General features: G+C 40.1%; 2 protein-coding genes and 2 long non-coding RNA genes across 7 annotated transcripts; 1 reads left to right on the top strand and 3 right to left on the bottom strand.

The window, feature by feature from the left end:
* Positions 1-157: 157 nt before the first annotated feature.
* LOC135346511 (uncharacterized) lies at positions 158-17145 on the bottom strand. Of its 4 annotated transcripts, none has more exons than XM_064544157.1 (7): positions 17030-17145; positions 1796-2167; positions 1456-1740; positions 1311-1399; positions 1018-1246; positions 601-854; positions 158-541 (listed from the first exon to the last, which is right to left on the bottom strand). In XM_064544157.1, exons 1-6 carry the CDS (start codon positions 17097-17099, stop codon positions 661-663), a joined length of 1239 nt encoding a protein of 412 aa, XP_064400227.1. In that variant the 5' UTR covers positions 17100-17145; the 3' UTR covers positions 158-541; positions 601-660. The 4 variants fall into 4 exon arrangements, with proteins under 4 accessions (XP_064400227.1, XP_064400220.1, XP_064400235.1 ...); XM_064544150.1 differs by having other exon boundaries at positions 158-519; XM_064544165.1 differs by having other exon boundaries at positions 158-519; positions 1018-1243.
* Positions 3553-20042, top strand: LOC135346980 (uncharacterized). The gene is made up of 4 exons (XR_010398171.1): positions 3553-3624; positions 3715-4075; positions 19401-19497; positions 19751-20042. It is a non-coding gene; the product is annotated as an uncharacterized LOC135346980 (long non-coding RNA).
* Positions 10966-12632, bottom strand: LOC135346541 (uncharacterized). Its single transcript, XM_064544195.1, has 3 exons — positions 11691-12632; positions 11194-11643; positions 10966-11114 (listed from the first exon to the last, which is right to left on the bottom strand). Exons 1-3 carry the CDS (start codon positions 12379-12381, stop codon positions 11062-11064), a joined length of 1194 nt encoding a protein of 397 aa, XP_064400265.1. The 5' UTR covers positions 12382-12632; the 3' UTR covers positions 10966-11061.
* On the bottom strand, positions 15118-17021 carry LOC135346934 (uncharacterized). Its single transcript, XR_010398144.1, has 3 exons — positions 16603-17021; positions 15598-15849; positions 15118-15516 (listed from the first exon to the last, which is right to left on the bottom strand). It is a non-coding gene; the product is annotated as an uncharacterized LOC135346934 (long non-coding RNA).
* Positions 20043-21438: the final 1396 nt, after the last annotated feature.

The raw sequence follows: 21438 nt of genomic DNA, 5'->3' as shown, positions 1-21438 counted from the left end.
ACTCCTTGAGTTTGTATACAGCAAAATTAATGCAAAAATATTCATCATGATAATTATGATGTGTGTATAGCTTTGGTACCTCCATCGAGGCATCAGCACCCGCGGTGCTTTCATTTTAAGTCGGTATACACAATATAAAACGATCCAAAGACAAGAGTGTAGTAAACATAATTATGATATCCTAACTAATTAACTAAACAGTGCATAATGCAAATATTCTGGACAGGCTACTGTAATAGTAGCTAATATACTTTTTTTTATATAAAGTAAATTGTCAGTTGGGCTTTACTAGCTCATAAGCAACGTTCCCTTGAGTAAAGGGGTCTGGTTTAATGTCATTAAGATCTTCATATATCACGGGTGGTGGCATCATTTCAGTTTCAGTTTGCAGAGTTGTATTCTCGGACCTCCTAAACTTGTTTACTGCCAGGAGTCTAATGGAGATTCCTAGAGCCAGGGTCAGCAGGAACGTCAGAATAACAGCAAGAGCAACAGAGACTCCAAAAGAAAGACTGTTTTCTATAGCAACAACATTCACATTCTGTTCAAATGATATAACATATATAGGCCACAGTTTGTGTATATAGATCTAGCATTCACCTGCTGTAGTTGTAGTTTCTTGCTCACATCTCAGGGTCCCTTTACTCCAGTGACCGTCACTCATACAAGTCCTATTATACTCATTATAGCAATACTGTAGTACTCAGTGTCACATGTTAAGGTAGCAACAGAGCCGAGAACCACACCACTGTAGGTCACCACTCCATTGGGTACAGCCACTGAGCCAGCACTTCTTTGAGATGAAGGGCTTGCTCCCAGTACTTCAGGGTCGCATTCCACCAGACACACTCCAACTGTTGATGGCAAGCTTTCAATACGAAACGTTGATAACTTTACTTGTTATATACATACAAAGCTAAACATTATCTATAGTAAGCTGTAAACACAATAGCTACAATAAACATGCATAACTGAAAGGCCAAGCTACAGCATACGTATATAGTTTATACAGCTAACCTAGATTTGCGAAGATAACTGGTGCCCCCTGGCCAAAGATATTAGACGCAACAACACTGACAGTATAGCGGTCAGCCGGAGAAATTTGGGACCCATTCACTCTGAGTGTGCAGTAATTGGTAGTGTTACAGTTAACTCCATTAAATTGAAGGGTGGCTCTAGTTCCTGTTAATGTGACTGTGTAGCTGATAGTGGAGTCCAGGTTAGCACCAAGTGGAGAGGTGGACTGCTTAGGATGTGAGCAGTATAATGCTTATAATTATACGTATGAAAATGCCACTGATTTAACTCACCACACCCATGAAATGCACTTCAAGGTAGTCGGTACTTCCGTACTGATTGTACAATGTCATCACTTGTAGCCCAGTTGGACTGGAAGGTACTGTGAAACGATCATATAAAAAGTGCGTGTCTAGCTACCCCGGGTAAGGAACTCACCTCTTAGAGAAATACCTTGTGCTACAGAATCACTGATAAACCCGCAATCTTGAGAGACAGTCCTCACTTCAAAGGAGCAGGTCTGACCACTGGGTGTCCATCCAGAACAGCTCACACTGGTAGTGCTAGGACTGATATTCATACTCTCACATCCACAATCCTCTCCAGTCACTGTGAACATGTATCTTCCCACATTGCTGGTATCGGAGGGTGGGGTCCAACTAACAGTGAGGAATGAGGTGGAAGTGACATCCACCATGACACTTTGTGCGGGAGAAGGAGAAGCTGACGCGATCAAAATATGTGATCTTTTGACTATACTTGAATTAATATTACTTACAACCAGTTCTTAAGGTATCGCTTCCGAGGACAACTGTACCACTCCGACTACACTCAACAGTACTTCCATTCAGTCCAACAGTTGCTGTTAGAGTTAGTCTTGAGGTGTAGTTATCTTCACTAACCCCAACACTCATGGCAGACAAACCACCACAAGTACGACTCTCTCCATTAGGCTGAAATAGAATATGTATTAATAAGATCCGGGATGAGCTGCTGGAACAGTTGAATGCACTTCCTCGCCACAATGTTGAGCGACTACCATCATCATCAGTGACAGTGCACTCATAGCTGACAGTCCTGCCCTCTGGTATACAACCCAGTCCAGTGGTTCTCTCTACTGGCAGCACCAGTCCTGGGGTGGCCTGCAGGACTAAACATGTTGTATAGATCTATGTTCCATTCATAACTTGAAACCTACCTTGGCTCAGCAATGACACAACTATACTTACCACCACACAATGGTTAATTCTGAGATGCACCATTTGGATGTGTTCTGTAACTGCAACTCATGTGGCAAAGATCATTAATTTTAATGACCTGATTCATGTGTGTATCTGTAAATGTACAGTCCCTCAGGTGCTGCCTGGTCCATATTCATATTAAGTGGTGGACTAGGTACCTGTAATGGGGTTTGGACATATTTTCACAGGTAGATTTGTTTACGTTTTCACTTCTTAGCTCATTTTTCTGGTATTAAATTCTGCTAAATCGTACAAATTGTGTTATTCATAGCGTTTATAATTACTCGCAAGTGGTTTCATTGCATTTTCCAATTATATGCAAGTATAAATTTTTGCAATTTTATCTCATTCGTAGAAATAGCAGAAATTTAATACTCGCGAAAATATGTCACCTTAATAAGGTAGCACAACAATAAACTTGCAATGCATGGCAGTCATTGGCAGAGCTAATTAGAAGCCTCAAGGACATCGCGGAGGTTTCTGCACAAAATATATATATATATCGTATAGCCGGTAATTTCGGGGGACAAAATATTTGTGGTTTTTGTGGTTGAAGCTCTGACCACGAATGAAGCGACCTTGACTAACTTTACCTGCAGTGCAATCAGCAACCACAAAAATATTATCTACGAAATGTATAAATATTGCTGAACCACGAATATTTTGTCCCCCGAAATTACCACCTATACGGTATATATGTAGATTTCAAACCGTTCTGATTGTGATATGCAAATTAAATATTGGTCACTCAGTCACTAAAGTTTATGTATACCAGTGGCGTAGGAAGATTTTTGGCAAGGGGGGGCTCATAGTAGTCTGGCCACGCTCTCCCCTAGTTGGGCGGAGCCCGACCGTCCCTGACGGGAGGTCGGGTTGCAAGCTTATCTGGGATTTGTTCTGTTGAACTGTAACCAAGCACGTGAAAAATGCTGCAATTTGATAGGGCGCCACTATAGTGGCGCTAGAACAAATCCCAGATAGGCTTGCAATCCGACCTCCCGTCAGGGACGGTCGGGCTCCGCCCAACTAGCTCTCCCCAACTTCGTATTCTTACTGAAATTCGAGACTAGGCTCATAGATCAATCATTATTCTGTGGTAGACTATCACTTTGCACTTTAGACTTTTGAAACCTAGCCCATCATTGAAATAAGTGATCACGTAATTTACAGTTTAATACTAGCTAGCCTCGACTCCAGCCCCTTGAATAGTGGGCCTGGTATTTACTGTTGGCGCGTGGGTGAACAATTAATTTATTATTTACCGTATTTATCTCATTGAACGTTAAAACAGTATTTTATCTAAAGAACAGAAAAAAGAAAAAGAAGGGGCTACCTCTATGCATATACTGTAGACAGAGACAGCTAAGTAAAACATCAGCTCTGTAGATTGTACGTGTTATCCATCTGTTCATTAGCTAAGTTGAATAAGTGACACGTACAACAAACTTTGTTTCAGGTGTTGTATAAAGTGATGCAGATGACAAACCATTAACATCGGAGCAGGAGGACGCAGTCTTAGGGAGAAGCGGGAGAAGAAAACTGTGAAGAACTTTCTTCAACATGGCCACAAAAATCAAGGAAAGGACTGCTCATGCAAAACACTACACAGCTGAAGTACCTGCTAGCGATGAGGTGTACATGTAGCTGCTTTGAGCTAACCAAGTGAGACTCAGACATGGTGTTGTCTGGGAAACTAATGGCCTTGATGAACAGAAGTGAGCAGGTGGTGACTGAGTCGAGGTACCAAGGGATTGACTCTCAGGAAACGAGTGAGAATGGCGCTCATATATTCCGGTTCAAATTTCTCCACACTGTTGGTGAGTTACACAAAAAACATAGGGTAATTATCACGACACCATCGTACATCGTTATTAATTAGAATGCCTGAAAAAATCAATGAAAACACCGCGAGGGCACCTGAATATTTATAACTGTATGGGGGGAATTTTGGCTAAAAGTTCAAAGTCCATAATTAGAGGCTGTTATTTTGTAGAGATCTTTTCTCACTCTTGCAGCTATACAGTTTTGTATAATAGTCAGCGTTCTAGTGCAAGTCCTCTTCTACACTGTAAGCCACTAAATTTCTGATTATGACAGATTTCCAGATTGTGCAGAGTATAGCTCGCCATGCAGACATTTGGAGTTCCTTAATGGGTAAATTCTGTCCCAGCTCAAAAGTAGATATCTCTAAACTGTGCACGGAAGACCCACCCCATCTCTGTGTCGAAGCAGTTCTCGCACTTAATGCAAATGTAGTACGTGTTTCCCCCAGAGAAAATGGTTGCAAAAGGTAAACTAATTTGGTTCATTCGCAAAGGTTTTTCACCTTACTAGAATACCAACCAGGCAACTGACGCACAAAGTACCAGTGAACGGGTTGGACGTAACTTCATACATAACATGAAGAGTCACTTACTTTGGACTACTTTAGTAATGGTCACCCGTGTGATACATTATAATACAGACTTTTAATTGTCCCGAGAAAGGGTGTGTATTATGCTTGGACAATGACAACAGCCACATACACTGTAAAAATGATGCGTGACACAATAAAAACTGTGCAAAGACAAGGTTATATTTATATACCCACTTGAATGAAAAGTACTTGCTACCTAAGCTACCTCACCTTGGATACAACTAGCAAACAGTCTCAAAAACGAACAAAAAGCTTGTGCGTATAGCTCTACACACTAACTTGTCAATGTCGAGGGTTTGCACTTTAGTACTCTAGTTCATCAAGCCATCAGATAGACTTCTGAGCTCCTCTTCTATATAATGAAAGCACCGCGGGTGCTGATCGCCTCGGTGGAGATGTCAAAGCTAGATTCTACATAACATAAAGCTACTAATAGCTTAATTTTATACACACATATCATGATGAACATTTTGCATTTTGCTGTGCATGGCAAAGGCAGAATCCTGAATCACAGGGAGTATAATGATCGGCCATGCTTGTTATTAAAACGATTGATGCCAAAAATCCAAGTCTAAATGGGTGTCATACAGGATTTTGAAGTAGAGGAGGAAATAAGAAAAGTAACTTGCTAAAAAAAGGTCAACTGATTTCAATACCCTGTTAGTATGTAAAATTGCCAGCTATGAACCCCAACAACAATTCAGGTACTAGTTGAACCATAGATTGAAGAGTTAGAGGGATAGGAAACGGAGTGGTGCATGCACGTGATGATTTTACATTGAATCTGCAGTGGAGCCTCGAAAATTATCCGCGTTACGAGGCTATTAAGCACATTTTTGCCGGGTAACTCCCAAAGCTGTGTTTCCTCGAGACATCATCTCTTTCAGCAATTTATACCACGCCTAGTCCATGAGCCACGTATAGTACTTGCTAATGACTGACCACACCCAGTAAAAAGAGACTTTCCATATGTTCCCAAGGCTGTTTTAGAGCTATTGGAACATATAACGTATAACTACAATAGGTATAGACCTTGAAATGTAAGTGAGTTGCACGGACTAAGCACAGTTACTTGTAGTTTATTATGCACTGAGTGTAGAAATAGATATTGTTGTGATGGCCTCGATTAAACTGCAGCGTAGCGCGGATGTTACTCGAGATACCAACCGTTTCCTATCCCTCTAACTCTTCAATCTATGTACTCAGGTATATTAAGGACTGGGACCTTCAATTATTGCTGAATCAGCTAAAACGCAGCCACGCCCACGATTTTTAATATGTTTTGTGTGTAAAAATTTTGTGCAGCTACTGATCTTTTTTAGTTCTAAAAACGGTGTTCTAAACCTTCCTTTTAGCTCTTAATTCTTAGTGTAGTAGGTAGTTCAAAGGCTTAAGCAGACATATCTGCTGGGAGAGAGCATCATGTTCTATTTAGAGTAAGTTATTAGCCTATAAAAATAAAAATGTCACTTATTGTCAGCTGTAAGACTAAGTTTTGTGTAAAATCTCACCTTTGGCCAAAGAAGTGGCTCTCTCCCAGCAGATATGTCTGCTTAAGCCTTTAAACTACCTACTACACTAAGAATTAAGAGCTAAAAGGAAGGTTTAGAACACCGTTTTTAGAACTAAAAAAGATCAGTAGCTGCACAAAATTTTTACACACAAAACATATTAAAAATCGTGGGCGTGGCTGCGTTTTAGCTGATTCAGCAATAATTGAAGGTCCCAGTCCTTAATATACCTGAGTACCTGAATGTAAATTTTAGGGGGAGAAATTGGAGCTAGGGGAGATACCCCCCCCCCTTTCCCCCTCCCCTGTATGACACCTTGATCAGCGGAGCCTTGCAGCTCTCTTCTCACTCTTGCAGTTCTAGCGTTCTAGCTTGATGTTTGTGTAGACCAAGATTACCTATGAATCAGATATTTTAATGATATTTTCAGAGTCTTTTTACCCCATCAGTAGATTTCCAAGTATAATTATGTCTCTTTCATTTTCTTCACAACACATAACTTGCCTTTCTTTTGTGGTGAATAAAGGCGCTTGAAATTTCCTGGTTGATGTTGTACTTATAACCGTTTTAAATGTTAAATGCATCTGCATTATGGTGCTACTCTGCATGCATCTTATAATTTATTAATAGTACATGTTTACGTTATTTATATACTATGGTTCTAGGGATTTATGGCTACGCCCTTTGGGTTTGGTAGTTTACGTTGCCATACATTCCTAGCAACCATAGTATGACTATAATTATGTTGCTTTACGTTGCCAAGGCATATACAGAGAAGAGGGCTTGCATGCAACTCGCACTATTCTCAGAATCATCCGACTTAATTCGTATAGAGCTATTTTAGAACTGTTCACAAAAACGTCTACGCGTAACCTTTGACCGCACAAGATAATTTTTTTAATATCTGGTACGGGTAGCTAGCTAGCTAGCTCGATCGATTGCAGCATAGATAGAACTAGTTCTCAGCAGTAGTATCGCTCGTACTAGCAGTGTCAATTAATTAAAGGCGAAGGCAAACCATCCAACAGTTGCAGCGCCAAGAAGATGAAATCTAGGTACAATAAACCTATCTTTTTGACGGTATCTGATACTTCTTAACAATACGCCCATGCAGCACTTAAATTCTTGCTCGAAGGGGTTGTCTTGGACCTATAGCTGGACTAGGACTGGTCATGATACTTCTCAAGCAAAAATTTAGACACTTAGGATTTGTGCATGAAAAGTGCGAATCTTCAAGCAGCCAAAGCAGCAGCAATCCCACGGTAATATTCTTTAAAATTTAGCTATCATGTAGTGAAAGGATTGTACTAACTTAAGGATCAGCGATCCCAGTGGGATCCCGGCTCAATAGCTTGAAATTCAACATCAAACCTATAGTGATTTTCACTGTACATATAGGCTACTATGGAGAGCAGTCTAGGAAGGTTAACTAACTCAGGTTAGTTGCCGTCTTCCATAACATGCACAGTTTACAATATTGGAGATTACTATACTATAGAAAGTGATGTGAGCTTGCTATAGAGAGCACAACAGTAGATCTATCACAGGCACATAGCTACACTGATTTCTAAAAAAAGGTTAAAGGTCAAGAGCCTAACTTAAACATTGTATAGCCACACATTCCATTGCCATGTGACTTATGACACATGTCCCGCCACCTCCGGTACTGGTACATCGTGAGTTGCATGCCCTCTTCTCTGTATATATGCCTTTGACGTTGCGAGCTCACTTTCAGAAAGCATCGTGGAAAAGCTTGCTCTTTCAATAGCTATAGTTGGAGTCAGACAGTACCAAGGCTCCCACTGTCTTGCACTAGCTCTAGCTTGAGAATACAAAGACAACTTTACTCTCCTATCAAGCGCCTCACCATTTTTGTAATATAAAAAAATGACTAGGACTGCAGTACGTACTGTATACTATGATATTATCCTATGGATACTGAAGATTATCACGAGTCTGTGCCAGTAACTGCACGAGTGCCTGCAAGGCACGAGTCGGACAGTTACATGTACTAGGCACGGACGAGTGATAATCATCAGTATCCATGGGATAATGCATTTATTGCTTGGCAACCAAAATGCAGGTTGAATCTGCGCATGCACAACATGCGGTTGCTTTATCAACCAGAAGAATGCGTAGCAACAAAATTGAGTTATCCCAGTTAAAGACGAGTTTAAGAGAAAGAAAACAGCTAGAAAGACAAAGAAATAAGACTCTAGAACACCAAGAGAGCTTGCAGAAGGCTACTTAAAGATTTTGTAGAGAACAGACAAGAAAAAAAGACAAGACAAACGTTGACAACCAGCAACCCGTTTTGAAAATGGATAGTTCTGAAGGATAAACAGCATGTGCTTGCTTTCTATCATGCTCCAGTGTATCAGAAGAGGAAACATGCACCGCTATAGCTGAAGAAAAGTGTGACAACCGTTTTTGAAGCCAAAACGACTTTATACAAGCCTGAACAGGCTTATATGGTGGTGCAGTACACTTCTACATGTGCAATACTCCACTCAAAGCACCCACTCCCAACACTGATGCCTGTTTGATGCATTAAATATGAACACTGACAACCTCCTGACCCTCAGCTTCACTGCAAAAAGAGCACAGAAGTGATACAGAGCATCAGAAAACAAGAAAAGAGACTGATAAACATTGCAAACTATGTTTTTCTTGTTCTCTCACTGCTGAAAACGTTTTATTCCAAATAAGAATCACTTCCTAGTGTGCAATAACAAGTGTGCAATAATACTTCCGGGTGTGCGATATGGAAAACTAATATCTGCACAGTTGGTGATGAGTCGCTTCCTGTGCAATTTGAATGTAAAACGCTGATGTCAGCACTTATTAAAAAGCAATAAATATTAATTATACAACAAAGCAACACAATTATCTACATCAAATTTTTCTAATCAGAGGGAATTATCACACTGGCCATATCCTAGCAACTGCATGAAAACAGTTATCTTAAATACTCTTGGTATAACTACGTGCATGCAAATTACTACGCAACCGTGTTAAATGACACATAAAGACATAATTATAGCTATATCATGTTGTCAAGGTTATAAGCGTGTAATAAAAGTCATACATGCAGTCCCTTCCGTGTTATATTATTTTATTACACAGTCGCGTAAGCCTCGAGGTATAAGGGATATATAAAACACATAATTATAATTATAGTATGAGAATCCTCGTGGTTTTTGCAGCTCGCCCTTTTGTGCTTGCATGTGTCTCGGTGGAGGTGTCAAAGCTACATAACATAAAGCTACTACCTATTTTAGCAATAGCTTTTATACACACATTATATACATGATAATTTTGCTGCATGCAACTCAGGCAGAATCCAGAATCACAGGGAAACTCAAAGAGTGGGTAATGGTCTACCATAATTGTTGTTAAAAAGGATCAATGCCAAAGAGTCACAAGTCTGCATCAGCAGAGCCTTGCAGCTCTCTTCTCACTCTTGCAGCTACCAATAGCTAGCGTTCTAGTGCAGAGCTAACTACTAAGTAAAGTAGCAACACTCCGTAGACAAGATTTTCTACGCACTCTTCTGAAAAGGCTGCAATGCATGGCGAGCAAAACTAGGCATTACAAATTCACGATTAAAATCCAAGGAAACATGACTAGAAGCCTATACAAACTCTTACTTGCACTTCATTGATCCTTGAGCAGCTGTCTACACAGACACACATGCACACACACACACACAGCATACTACCGCATACCTCGTTTTACGCATGCGCACCGAGGTATAATAATATTCTAAAGCTTTATACAATAGGGAAAACAACTGATAGCTATGTGTTGAAATGCTTTTGTTATGTGTTTAAATGCTTTTGTTGCAATAATTATTTTGTACATTAACAAAAGCATGCTTATTATAGTTGTGATTCGTAAGTACAGTGGAACCTCTCTATAACGAACACCTTTGGGGAACAATGTTTTGGCCTTTATACAGAGGTGGCCTTTGTTGAGAGGTTGTTTTGTACACAAACTGTTCATTTGGGACCTGGGTACCTGGCTGTTATATAGCAGCTGGCCTTTGTTTGTTAACAAAGGTTCCACTGTAGCTGATTATCTGTATTGGGAGAACAAGTTTGTTATTGTATCACGCTCATGTTTACTCTAGTCTTATTCACTATTGTGTTTTACATAATTATGTCAAGGTAATGCACTACACGATACCAGCACAAACAATTACTTGACAAACCCCAATAGCTAGTGTTAAGCCACCCTGGAACCTCAGTAAGCTATAATGCAGCACCACACAAGTAGTTAGCAGGAAGTGTGAGGGAGCCTGGATTAACAATAGTTTGGTTTGGGTAAAAGATAGCATGTGGTATTGTGTGTTATTATAATAGCTGCAATTAATGCACCATAATAATAGTGTGTTGAGGGTGTTAGTATACTGGTCTCCCCCTCCCACAAGGCCCCCTTGACCTCACATTAGGAATAGTGTTAAGGGGGAGAGAAGGCCTTTCAGTAGAACTTTCGTGAGTGGCTTCAGTAGCCTCAGTGGTGCATGGCTCTGCATTGAACACTTCTTAGGTTGCCGTGGGAGTGTGCATAACACAGGTCAATCACCTCATTAATTAGGTGTATAACTATGGAGCTCCCATCTCAGTACATGCATGCATGTGGGGAAAACTGCTTAGTGTATATATCTTGTCTGTACTAGTAATTCCATAATTATTATAGCAGAGATTGATCACATTTCACGGTGTATTTTATGGTAGTCTGTCTCCCTGGTATTTCAGTTGATGATGATTGACTTACGTAACATGTAACTCAATCAATAAATTAATGGGTGAAATAAACATGAATGTTTATAGGTATAACTAACTATATGACATACATTATTAACAGAAAGTGTTTATCTTGCAATGTTCACATACAAATCATTTTTGCCATGGCATACTTCGGCATCTATGTGAGAAATGAAAACATTTCAAAGCCAAAACAAATACAATAGTCGTAATCATTGTAATTTAGTGACAGTGTTTACCTTGAGGTTCAGGTGTTGCATAACAACCAACAGTTTCTCTCTGCTCAGCTTTAAGAGGTGTGTAGTTGTGTCTTGGTAACAGACGTGGAGGACATTCCTTCCTGAACTTCTCGGAGTCTACGAACCCACTATCACCTGTGCTGGTGTCTGCACTACCACCTGTGTAGTCACTAGTCGAGGTGGTGGTAGAGTTTTGCTTTAGTTTTGAGGGTTTGGGAGAAACAACTGGCTTTAGTTTTGATGGTTGTGCTAGACTATCTCGACCGGTGACTAAACGTCCTCTGCTTTTATCTTGTCTACTTGAGGGGGCAATGTCTGTAGAGCTGTAATGGAGATGCTCACTTTTTGGGGGTGAGAAACTTTCAGGAGCCACATAATCATAGCCATGATCGTCTGAATCCTGTACTTGTGTGGAGATGCTTGGAGGTAGCAAGGGTTTCTTCATACAGTCTATGTAAAACACAAGTTATAACAAAATTACTTATCCAAATACTTACCTCTTGGTAGTGACCTTGTCTTGGATACGGCACCTGGACAAGGTCTAGGTCCTCTCTCGAGTGTTCCCGTTGGAGACCGCACAACATCCAGAATATACTCGCTACTGCACAGGCTAGATGGGGGACTGTCCAGGGAATCGACACTGTCTTGTCTCAGCTGGGGAAGTTTACTGGAGGCAAGTTTCAGCTTCTCCTGGAACTGCACTTCAATGATTTCAATAGCGTCTCTTATTACTTTTTCCACTTCTGTATAACCCATTTTCGAGGCAGTTTTTTTTAGCTCTTCAATCTGCTCCAAAAGGATTTTTGTTTGCAGTTTAATAGTTGTTATACTTGCTGTGATCTGGCATTTCTGAAGCATATAATCATGAGCATCCATTGCTGCACAACGCTCCTTCTTCTTATGTTCTTTCTTACTTTTGGACTTCTGAAACTTTTCGACTCGCTTAGCCAAATCGTTTCTTTGTATGTTTCTCATCATATCTGCTAGAGGAGTTATGTCGGATGCTGAGAACTTGCCCCGCATCTCCAGCTTCATGAGAACTTTTTTACTACTCTCAGTAAGGTCTGGCATGGGTAGCTGATTTGTGTAGAGAAGGCTTTCAACATCGTTGGGAGTCAGGTGCTGGCAAATCTCTTGGAGCATAAACACCCGAAAGGCTTGTGAAGGAGCCACGTAGTCAGAAGCCATCTCTCTAGACTTGACTTGCTCGGTTCTATCCGACCATCTGACATCTACATGTTATTGAAACTCCTTGACGTAATCATTTCCATTGAAGCTGCGCACGTGCACAGTTCTCTCTCATCATGACTCATGAATTAGCCGCACTTTGACCCCTCCCTGCAATCTCGTGAGACTAGCGCATGTGCAATCCAATGTTATGCTGACATAACCACACAATACGAAGATTAGTTTCACAAATCAGGAGATTTAGTCTTTGATACTATCAGGAGTGCATGCATAGGAATATCTGACTCCCATGCACTTCAATAGCAAATGCACAAAGCTATAATACTTTTTCATGCCAGTGTCATACTACGTAGTTATAATTGTAAGTGAAAATCACCTGACTGTTAATGAGTGTGTGGGTTGTGTGATAACCATGTGGTGTATATAACTACTGTAGAAACAATAATAATACAGTAGTTTGCAGAACAGTTGTCATGAGAGTATGCTAAGCCTTTTTTCATCTGTATCTGACTCCAAACTTCTTTCAACTTTAAAACTCAATCTAGATATTGTGGTAATGAATTTGCTACAAATCCACCAAAATTAATACCCTAAATACAGAGAAAACTCTGAAAACGCTAAAATTACTACCCATCTATAATAGGTAATACCAGGAGTGTATGAAGAGGAGTATCCAACTGTAGCAGTTATAGTGTAAACCAGGTTTCGGTATGAGTATGTCATACCACGTCACTATCAGACCTCATCTTAAGTGGGTGCGTAGGTGTAGTGGTTAATTAGTTAAAAATGATATCAGCATACACACACATGGTCTGCTGTGGTTTGTACCTCCAGCCCACATTTAATTTTATTCATGGCTAACAGTTTACACAACTACAAGTGTTAGTGACGGATTCAGTCCGGGATGTAGAATGGAATGTGCATGGGAGTCGCATGCTCCTCTTCATACACTCCTGGTAATACAGTGGTTTGCAGAACAGTTGTCATACTCAAAGTAGCAGTAGGCGGTGACTGTCAAGTGCGTTGTGGTTTTATGGTCTGTTCACACTAGACCTTTTACTCCTGAATCATTATCAGTTCATAAAATGTCCTCTTTTAAAGTTGCTGCCATGAGCTGTACTGCATGCCCATCACTTTTACTGAATTATGACTAAGCCTAGAAAACATAACTGTACAAGAACTTGGGGAAAAGTTAAGTGGGGTATCCTCTCTTGGAGCCACAGCAGATCTAGTTCAGGAAATATCAAAGCTTCCCCAGTTCAAGCTTTATCCAGAAAGGAAACTATTTTGAGATAATGTTACACAACACAATGGCATAGACAAATTGGACCACCTCATACACTGTGTACAAGTACTTAGCTCTACAATAACTGTAAGGGAAATATGTATATCTCGATCTCTAAGTTGGTTGGCATGACTTTTTGCGCGAAAGCCGGAGTTTTCATATCACAGATGAGGAACAGGGAACAGGGAGCTGTGATTACCCCCGTGGGATGTGCATGGTTGAACATCGTATCACTTGTTCTCTTTCAAGTTTCAAGACAGTCCACAATTATTCTCTGCTTTCAATCATTCTCAATTTTCCGACTGCATGGCCATTTAATAGGAGAGAGCTTAGCCATAGGATACTTGACGATGTGCTCTTTTTGGCATTTTTATCGACGTGGACGGTATTTGTTAGCTTCCAGCTTGCAATTAGCGCAGACATTAAATAGCTTGTCCTAACTTTTGTGTATCGGTTGCAGGGTTTATGCCACAAAAAACAATCAGCTGCTTCATATCTCTTTATTGGAAGTTGAAATGTTTGTACATTCTCACGTTGATAACCAGCCGTTTTCACTTCTATAGCCTTTCGTTGTCTGAAAGAACGCCTGGTCAAGTTCCAATGTAGAACTTGTCTAGCTGAGTCAGCGAGTGGTTAGTTTGGTTAGTTGTGAACATGATTGCGGTAACCGCAAACACAACAATCAATTAGAAGAGCTTTTGCAGCGCTTGGTGACTTACGCAGTATCATACCCACTGAAGTTAACGTGATGGCTACTGCCACTATAATATTGTATCCAAATAACTAAGTATGAAGGAGCCAGTATTGGTTGCATTACCCCCTGATCATGGTAATATCTTCTATACATTAGAACCAAAGATTATTCTTGAAAGGTTGAGTGAGAATTTGTGTTACGAGCTGTGCCGAATACAAACTGAGTACCCAAAAACTGTTGCATTTGTTCACAGATATATAGGGATTGTTCCGATTTACATTCAATTTGCTTTAACACACAAGCTTGGTGAAGAGATGACAGACCCTCCTGGGTACCCAAATCTTTCAGAATACCTTGAGCAGCTATAGCAGTCTACACTGACACAGACACACACACAAACATACTACCGTAAACCTCGCTTGCGCATGCGCACCGATGCATAATAATAGGCTGATAGAGTTGAATAATATAGGCTGATATATAAAGTAAGAGGTGAACAAATTTGGCATAATAATAGGCTGATAGAGTTGAATAATATAGGCTGATATACAGTAAGAGGTGAACAAATTTGAAAAGCATTTAAAATAATAAGTTTATCGCATAACATTTTCGTAGCCATAAAATTGGCCAAAATGCATGGCTCGCATATAATTTTTTATATCACCACGGTATAATTATCATCACCCCATTATTATTCTCCATTTTGTAGACTCAGTAATGAGGATTCCAAATGTATTATACATATAATTAGGTAACATGTGCAGCTAAGAATTTTACAATAAAAAACTATATTATATGCGAACGCAAAAGTATAATTATTATTTGACTTAACTAAATTCAACAATTCTGGCTAGTAAAAATTCAGCTAGATCTATAATTATTTCCTAACACCAATAATTACTTTCGTTCACATAAATGTAGCTCATAAGCAACGTTACCCTGAGTGAAGGGGTCTGGTTTAATGTCATCAGGTTCTTCATATATCACAGGTGGTAGCATCATTTCAGTTTCAGTTTCAGTTTCAGTTATGTTCTCAGACCTCCTGCACTTGTTCACTTGCCAGTACAATGAGGACACCAATGGAGACTTCAACAATCAGGGTCAGCATGCAGGAACATCAGAATAACAGCAAGAGCAACAAAAGAAAAACTGTTTCCTATAGTACAACAATATTCACAAATGAGTGTATATAGGCGCAGTACTTACATAGGCCACAGTTTGCAGAGCTATCATTCACCTGCTGTAGTTTCTTGCTCACATCTCAGGGTCCCTTTACACCAGTGACTGTCACTTAATATACAGGTCCTGTTGTACTCGTTAGCAACATTATACCGAGGGTCACATGTTATGGTAGCAACAGAGCCGAGAACCACACCACTGTAGGTCACTACTCTTTGGGTAAAACCACTGAGCCAGCACTTCGTTGAGAGGAAGGGTTTGTTCCCAGGACTCCAGGGTCACATTCCACCAGACCCACGACGTACTCCAACTGTTGATGGCAAGCTTTCAATGCAATGCATTTCATGTATTGTTCTTGTTATGCTTACAAAGCTAATAAGCTGTAAACACAACAGCTACAACAGCTACAATAATGAAAGGCCGTGCTACAGCATATACATAGTTCACATTCCACCAGACCCACGTAAGTGGGCGTACAATAACTGTACGCCCACTTTTAATTAAGCTTGTGGTTGAAAGCATCATTGGTTTGTGGTTTGCAGCTGCTGATGTCATCAAAACAGTAGAAAATAGTAAAATATGTAGTTTTTCAGTGTTATCTCAGCAATGAAATCAAAATGTAGCCCATTTATCTGTGAACTTACTACAGAAATTTGAAAACTAAGCTACAGAAGTGTTATTACTCTAACCAAAAGTGTACCTAAAAACCAGTTAATCATGAATTATGTGCACTGTGGACATTTGTAAGACCCATAAAGGATGGTCAGGAAACCTAAACCATTGAAAAATTATGTGATGAAGTCTAGGACCTTAGCTGTACAAGTTTTATTACTCTAACCGATTACCAACAATAACAATTTGCTGTTGTTCTATATTAATCACCACAAACCTGAAACATTTTTGGGTATGTTGTAGCTTGGTTATTCACCTACACATTGGTACCAGCACCATTTCTTAGAAATGTTCCAATCGAAAGATATTTACATTTAAGTACAGCTACTCACAAATGTGTGGGTAATCTACTCTCTAAGCTGGATGCACTGTAATATTAATTGATACTTGCCTCCAGTTCTTAAGGTATCCGCTTCTGACGATAACTATACCACTCCGACTACATTCAACAGTCATTCCATTCAGCCCAGCAGTTGCTGTTAGAGTGAGTCTTGAGGTGTAGTTATCTCCACTAACCCCAACACTCATGGCAGAAAAGTCACCACAAGCACCACTCTCTCCATTAGGTTCAGAATGAATTAAGATGATCCGGGATGCGCTGCTGGGACAGTTGAATGCAGTCCCTCGCCATATTGTTGAGCGACTACCATCATCATCAGTGACAGTGCACTCATAGCTGACAGTCACGCCCTCTGGTATTCAACCCAGTCCAGTGGTTCTCTCTACTGGTATATATATTTATAGCACCAGTCCTGGGGTGGCCTGTAGGACTGAACATGTTGTATAGATCTATGTTCCATTCATAACTTGAAACCTACCTTGGCTCAGCAATGATACAACTGCACTTACCACCACACAATGGTTATTTCTGAGGTTGAGATGCACCATTTGGATGTGTTGTGTGTGAAACTGCAACTAATGTGGCAAAGATCATTAATTTTAATGACCTGATTCATGTTGTAAATCTGTGAAATGTACAGTCCCTCCCTCAGGTGTTGCTAAAGTTTGCTGGTCTATATTCATATTAAATGCATGGTGGACTCGTCTTGTAATGAGGTTTGGTTGTATAAGAAAACTATGTAACATGTAGACTAAACAACCGATTATCGAACACCTGCTATTTTTGAACGCCTGTTCTCGAGGACAGCGGCTCACACCACTAAGCTAATAGTAGCTCTATTCAAGTCCGAACTCACGGCCAACAAAAACTTTTTCAGCGGAGTGACGGTGACAGATACTCAATTATTGCAGATACTCAACTATTGGAAAACATTTTGTTCGAACATATATATAATTTTATGCATAGCCACAGTTATTCGAACTCTCTCTCTCTATCGTATCGACAGAAGTCTCTAAACAGCTAGCTACAATGCATGACCGTAACCCTACAATGTATAGCTGTGGTTTCGAGGTCTGACTGCAAACCGTTAGATAACGGTGGCCTCTTGAAAAAGTGCAGTATTGCCATCAAAATCATATTAAATTTCCCTAAATTTACATTCTTATGTCATGGCTGCACTATAGAGACTGGTAAAAGTTCAATGAGTGTATTTTCAAAGGAACCACGCAAAGCACACCCAATTTGATATGACAGTGACTGCACCCACCGTAAATGACGTCAAAAGGGGCCTAACACCCCAATTTTTGCACGCTACCGCGCTTGTTTTTAAGGGAGGCTCCTTGCTTCTCTTTCTCAGCACCTGCCTACCACTTTTTCTAGATCCGCCACTGCTGTGTATACATGATTTTCCCTGTTGAGATACTCAGAGAAAACAAATAAGACTGCCATTATCTGAGCAGTAACATAATAACTCCTGCAGAGTACGTGTTAGGGGGCGAACATAAATTTACACATGAGGCTATGATGGAGTCAGGTGTACACTCTCTATAGACGTACCTAACTCTTGACAGCGCCACGTATACCAAACACACTGTCAGATAGGTCGATAATGGCACAGTCGAGCAAGATATACATTGGCTTTTGTGTATATGACTGCAAAAACCATTACCGTACGGGTAGAAAATTTCGAGGGTGTACATTTTCGTGCAATTCAATATTCTGTCTTATTTGGAAAATTTCGCGGGTAGTAAATTTCGTGGAGTTAGGGTGTGTCACTATCTCGCATGTGTAAACAAAGCCTTTCGCGGGTTTTAATTTTCGTGTTCTGCAGCCACCCACGAAAAACGCGAAATTAAAAACACCTCGAAATTTTCTACCCGTACGGTATTAGGGAACTAGTTTCTTGAAATGTAGAATTGTTTAAGGACAAAGAATCAGTTAGAGACTCGGGTTACTTAAAATTTGTTCTGTGACTCAGTCAAATTTAACATTTACGTGCCTGTATGATTTCAAGAATGGTGGCTATTGCGCCGTTTACTAGACCGCTTTCAATGGACAGGTTTCTTCAACATTACGCAGGCACTGACAGCCAGGTGGAGCACTTCCTCCAGACCATTCGTTACTTGAAGCTGCTGTCCTTGTTCACTTCTAACTAGATCGTCACTTTTCCGTTGCTGCACGTACGTGCAATTGCTATAAGCAATATTGTTTGAATGTTTTGACTAAATAAGGAGAATCCTAGAACCAAGTTACAGAAGCAGTTTCTGTAATCTTCTCCTGCTACATGCACAAGTCACAAACACTCTACAAGTAAATGTAAGATGAAACCCAGATAGGGGAATCACAGGATCCTAAGGAACCAAACACATGGTAAAACTGTACAGTTAAAGCTGAGAAGGCATCCTCAGAATTATGGAAAAGTCAAAGGACACAGTACCATCATCACGATCATGTGGGTTATTGTTTGCTTACCATTTCTTGACTGACTGTAGCTGAAGTTATTGAAGTACCTGCTAACCCGAAAAATATGTCCCCTGTTTTTTAACTGCGTGCTTTGGTGATGTTAGCCATAGTGGTTTGACAAATGGGAAACAAGTCGGGAAATTAAAGGGACCGAAACTTGTGGCTTGTGGACCAACAACGACAGGATTGGTGCTCCCTTAATAACGGATGTATTGTGAAATGTCCGTCTTATTAGCATTCCTTTTGAGTCAAATGGTACACTTCAGCGGCCTCACGGTTCCATCCAATCGAGATGATTACAGAGAGCGCCAAATTCTGCCCATTTAATCCAGTTAGCTTTGTGTTTTATACTTACCACCCTTCCAAACACACACACACACGTACAGATATACCAGACGTCTGGTCCCCTCTTGTGTCCCACCCTCACCATGCGTGCATGCAGCTGCTAGGTCAGGTGCTATCGCCAGTGCTGACACACTGATGGTGAGTTGTCTAGCATACACTAGCTGTTAATGAAAACTTCCACACTGTTTCCATAGTATGCCTTTAGTATGTTCGTACCGTCGGATTAAAACGCCGAAAGTGGTGTAAGAAAGGAGGGGAATTCTAAGTAGTAAAATTAATACGGTCAAAGCCAAAAAAGGGGCTGTAAGTGTCACTGGGAGAGGCACAGTTACACATTCAGTTGGTTATAATGGGTGTACGTGTTGTAATGGGTGTGTTATCCACACTGCAGAGTCGGTAGTGATGGGTGTCCCCCCCTCCAGGGTTCGTATCGTTGTTGAGGAGGACACTGGACAGTGCCTGTGCCGAGGCAGGTGTTTTGGCAGCAGTTGGTGGGCCTGTGGTACGATTGTTCCGGCACTTCCGGCTGCATGGTAGTTACAATGGGGAAGGCATGTTGCCGATTCTTTAGACTGAGTGGGTGTTGCAATAATTATATCATGTACAGCTACAACACTTCAATATTCAGTAAGCTAGTGTTTCAACTTTGCATTATCTTGTATTTTACAATGAATGTTAATAATTTTGCTATGCTAACACAATAATTATGTGGTCTCATTTTAAGTGTTTGATGCCTTTTTGCTTTGACACAGAGCACGTACAATGGCTCAAGCTAGTGGAATTGACAGTATATATAAATTATATATATAGGTGTTGGATATAGAGACGATTCTCAGTTCTATCCTCAATGTTCTGGTTGCCAAAAACCTAAAATACCTCTACCTGTATGTGTTGTGAATCTTTTTAAATTAAAGACAAACTGTGAAATTAAAAAAGTGATGACACTGCAAATATTGTGGCTAAGTTGCTGTTGTCCCTCCTGGCCTCACGTAATCAGGGAAGTAACCTGACCAGAAACAGACCTACCTCTTGTTGTTCCCTTTAATGGAGTTATATTATAACCCTCACACAACACACGAGCTACGATCACTTAATGTTTATTGTATAGTGGGTCTTTACCAGCTGGAAATGGGATTGTTGCTTAATATCCATTCTGAAGTCTTTACCTAATCTATACTCACCCTAGTACAGAATATGTCATTAGCACAGCGCAGATTGCAACACTTATTATGCCTCGGTGCGCATGTGCAAGCGAGGTATACGGTAGTGTTTGTGTGTGTGTGTGTGTCTGTGTGTGTATAGACTGCTACAGCTGCACAAGGATCAATGAAGTGTAAAGTAAGAGTTTCTATAGGCTTCTAGTCATGTTTTCTTTGATTCTGGACATAATTAATTAATGCAAAACTATTCATCATGATAATTATAGTGTGTGTATAAAAGCTAGCTATTAGTAGCTGTAGCTTTAGCATCTCCACCGAGGCATCAGCACCCGCGGTGCTTTCATTATTTAAGTTTCACTTTAAATCGAGGTCTTACGGAATATATATGTGACTGTGAATGGCAGTTTCAACTGTATGATTATGATGATGAATGTCTGAATATACGGCTTTAGTTTTCCACAAAGGTTACTAAATCCCATGCATGTACACATAGTACATGTGTATGTACATGCATGTATATCCACTTACAATGCATGGCTTCCTTTGATGATAAAATGCAGCCTGCATGTGATGTACGTATATTTATCTATTATCACATTGAGTCATCCATCATAATATAAGTTCTAATGTGCAAAAGAAGTGCGTTTTGTTGTATTCTGTCAGGTTTTAGAGAGCTACTGGTAAAAGTATATACACTTTATATATAGCTTCTTCTTATAGTGTAATCTATACTATATGAATACACTTAAAGTGTTTACAGCCAGAGTTCATATAGAAACCTTATCATTGAAAGTGAAAGATAAACAACCACACTACCACAACAGACATCCATTTTCTGTTCTAGAGAATTAAGGGACAAAGACATCTATATATAGCGTCACATTAATAATTATGTGTGGATATACAGTAAGATACATAC

Source organism: Halichondria panicea, chromosome 1 (assembly GCF_963675165.1).
Source record: "Halichondria panicea chromosome 1, odHalPani1.1, whole genome shotgun sequence".
Classification (NCBI taxonomy): domain Eukaryota; kingdom Metazoa; phylum Porifera; class Demospongiae; order Suberitida; family Halichondriidae; genus Halichondria; species Halichondria panicea.
The sequence above is the reverse complement of the archived record's forward strand: the minus strand, read 5'-3'. Positions and strand labels throughout refer to the sequence as shown.

Excerpts from the sequence above, each read along its gene's own strand:
- LOC135346541 (XM_064544195.1), bottom strand. The coding sequence starts at position 12,381 with ATGGCTTCTGACTACGTGGCTCCTTCACAAGCCTTTCGGGTGTTTATG. Across the intron at positions 11,644-11,690 it reads GACAAGGTCACTACCAAGAG|ACTGTATGAAGAAACCCTTG; the intron begins GTAAGTATTTGG and ends TGTTTTACATAG. Across the intron at positions 11,115-11,193 it reads TGCAACACCTGAACCTCAAG|ATGCCGAAGTATGCCATGGC; the intron begins GTAAACACTGTC and ends TTTCTCACATAG.
- LOC135346511 (XM_064544157.1), bottom strand. The coding sequence starts at position 17,099 with ATGGTGCATCTCAACCTCAGAAATAACCATTGTGTGGTGGTAAGTGCA. Across the intron at positions 1,741-1,795 it reads CGATACCTTAAGAACTGGTT|CTTCTCCTTCTCCCGCACAA; the intron begins GTAAGTAATATT and ends TGATCGCGTCAG. Across the intron at positions 1,247-1,310 it reads AAGTGCATTTCATGGGTGTG|CAGTCCACCTCTCCACTTGG; the intron begins GTGAGTTAAATC and ends TCACATCCTAAG.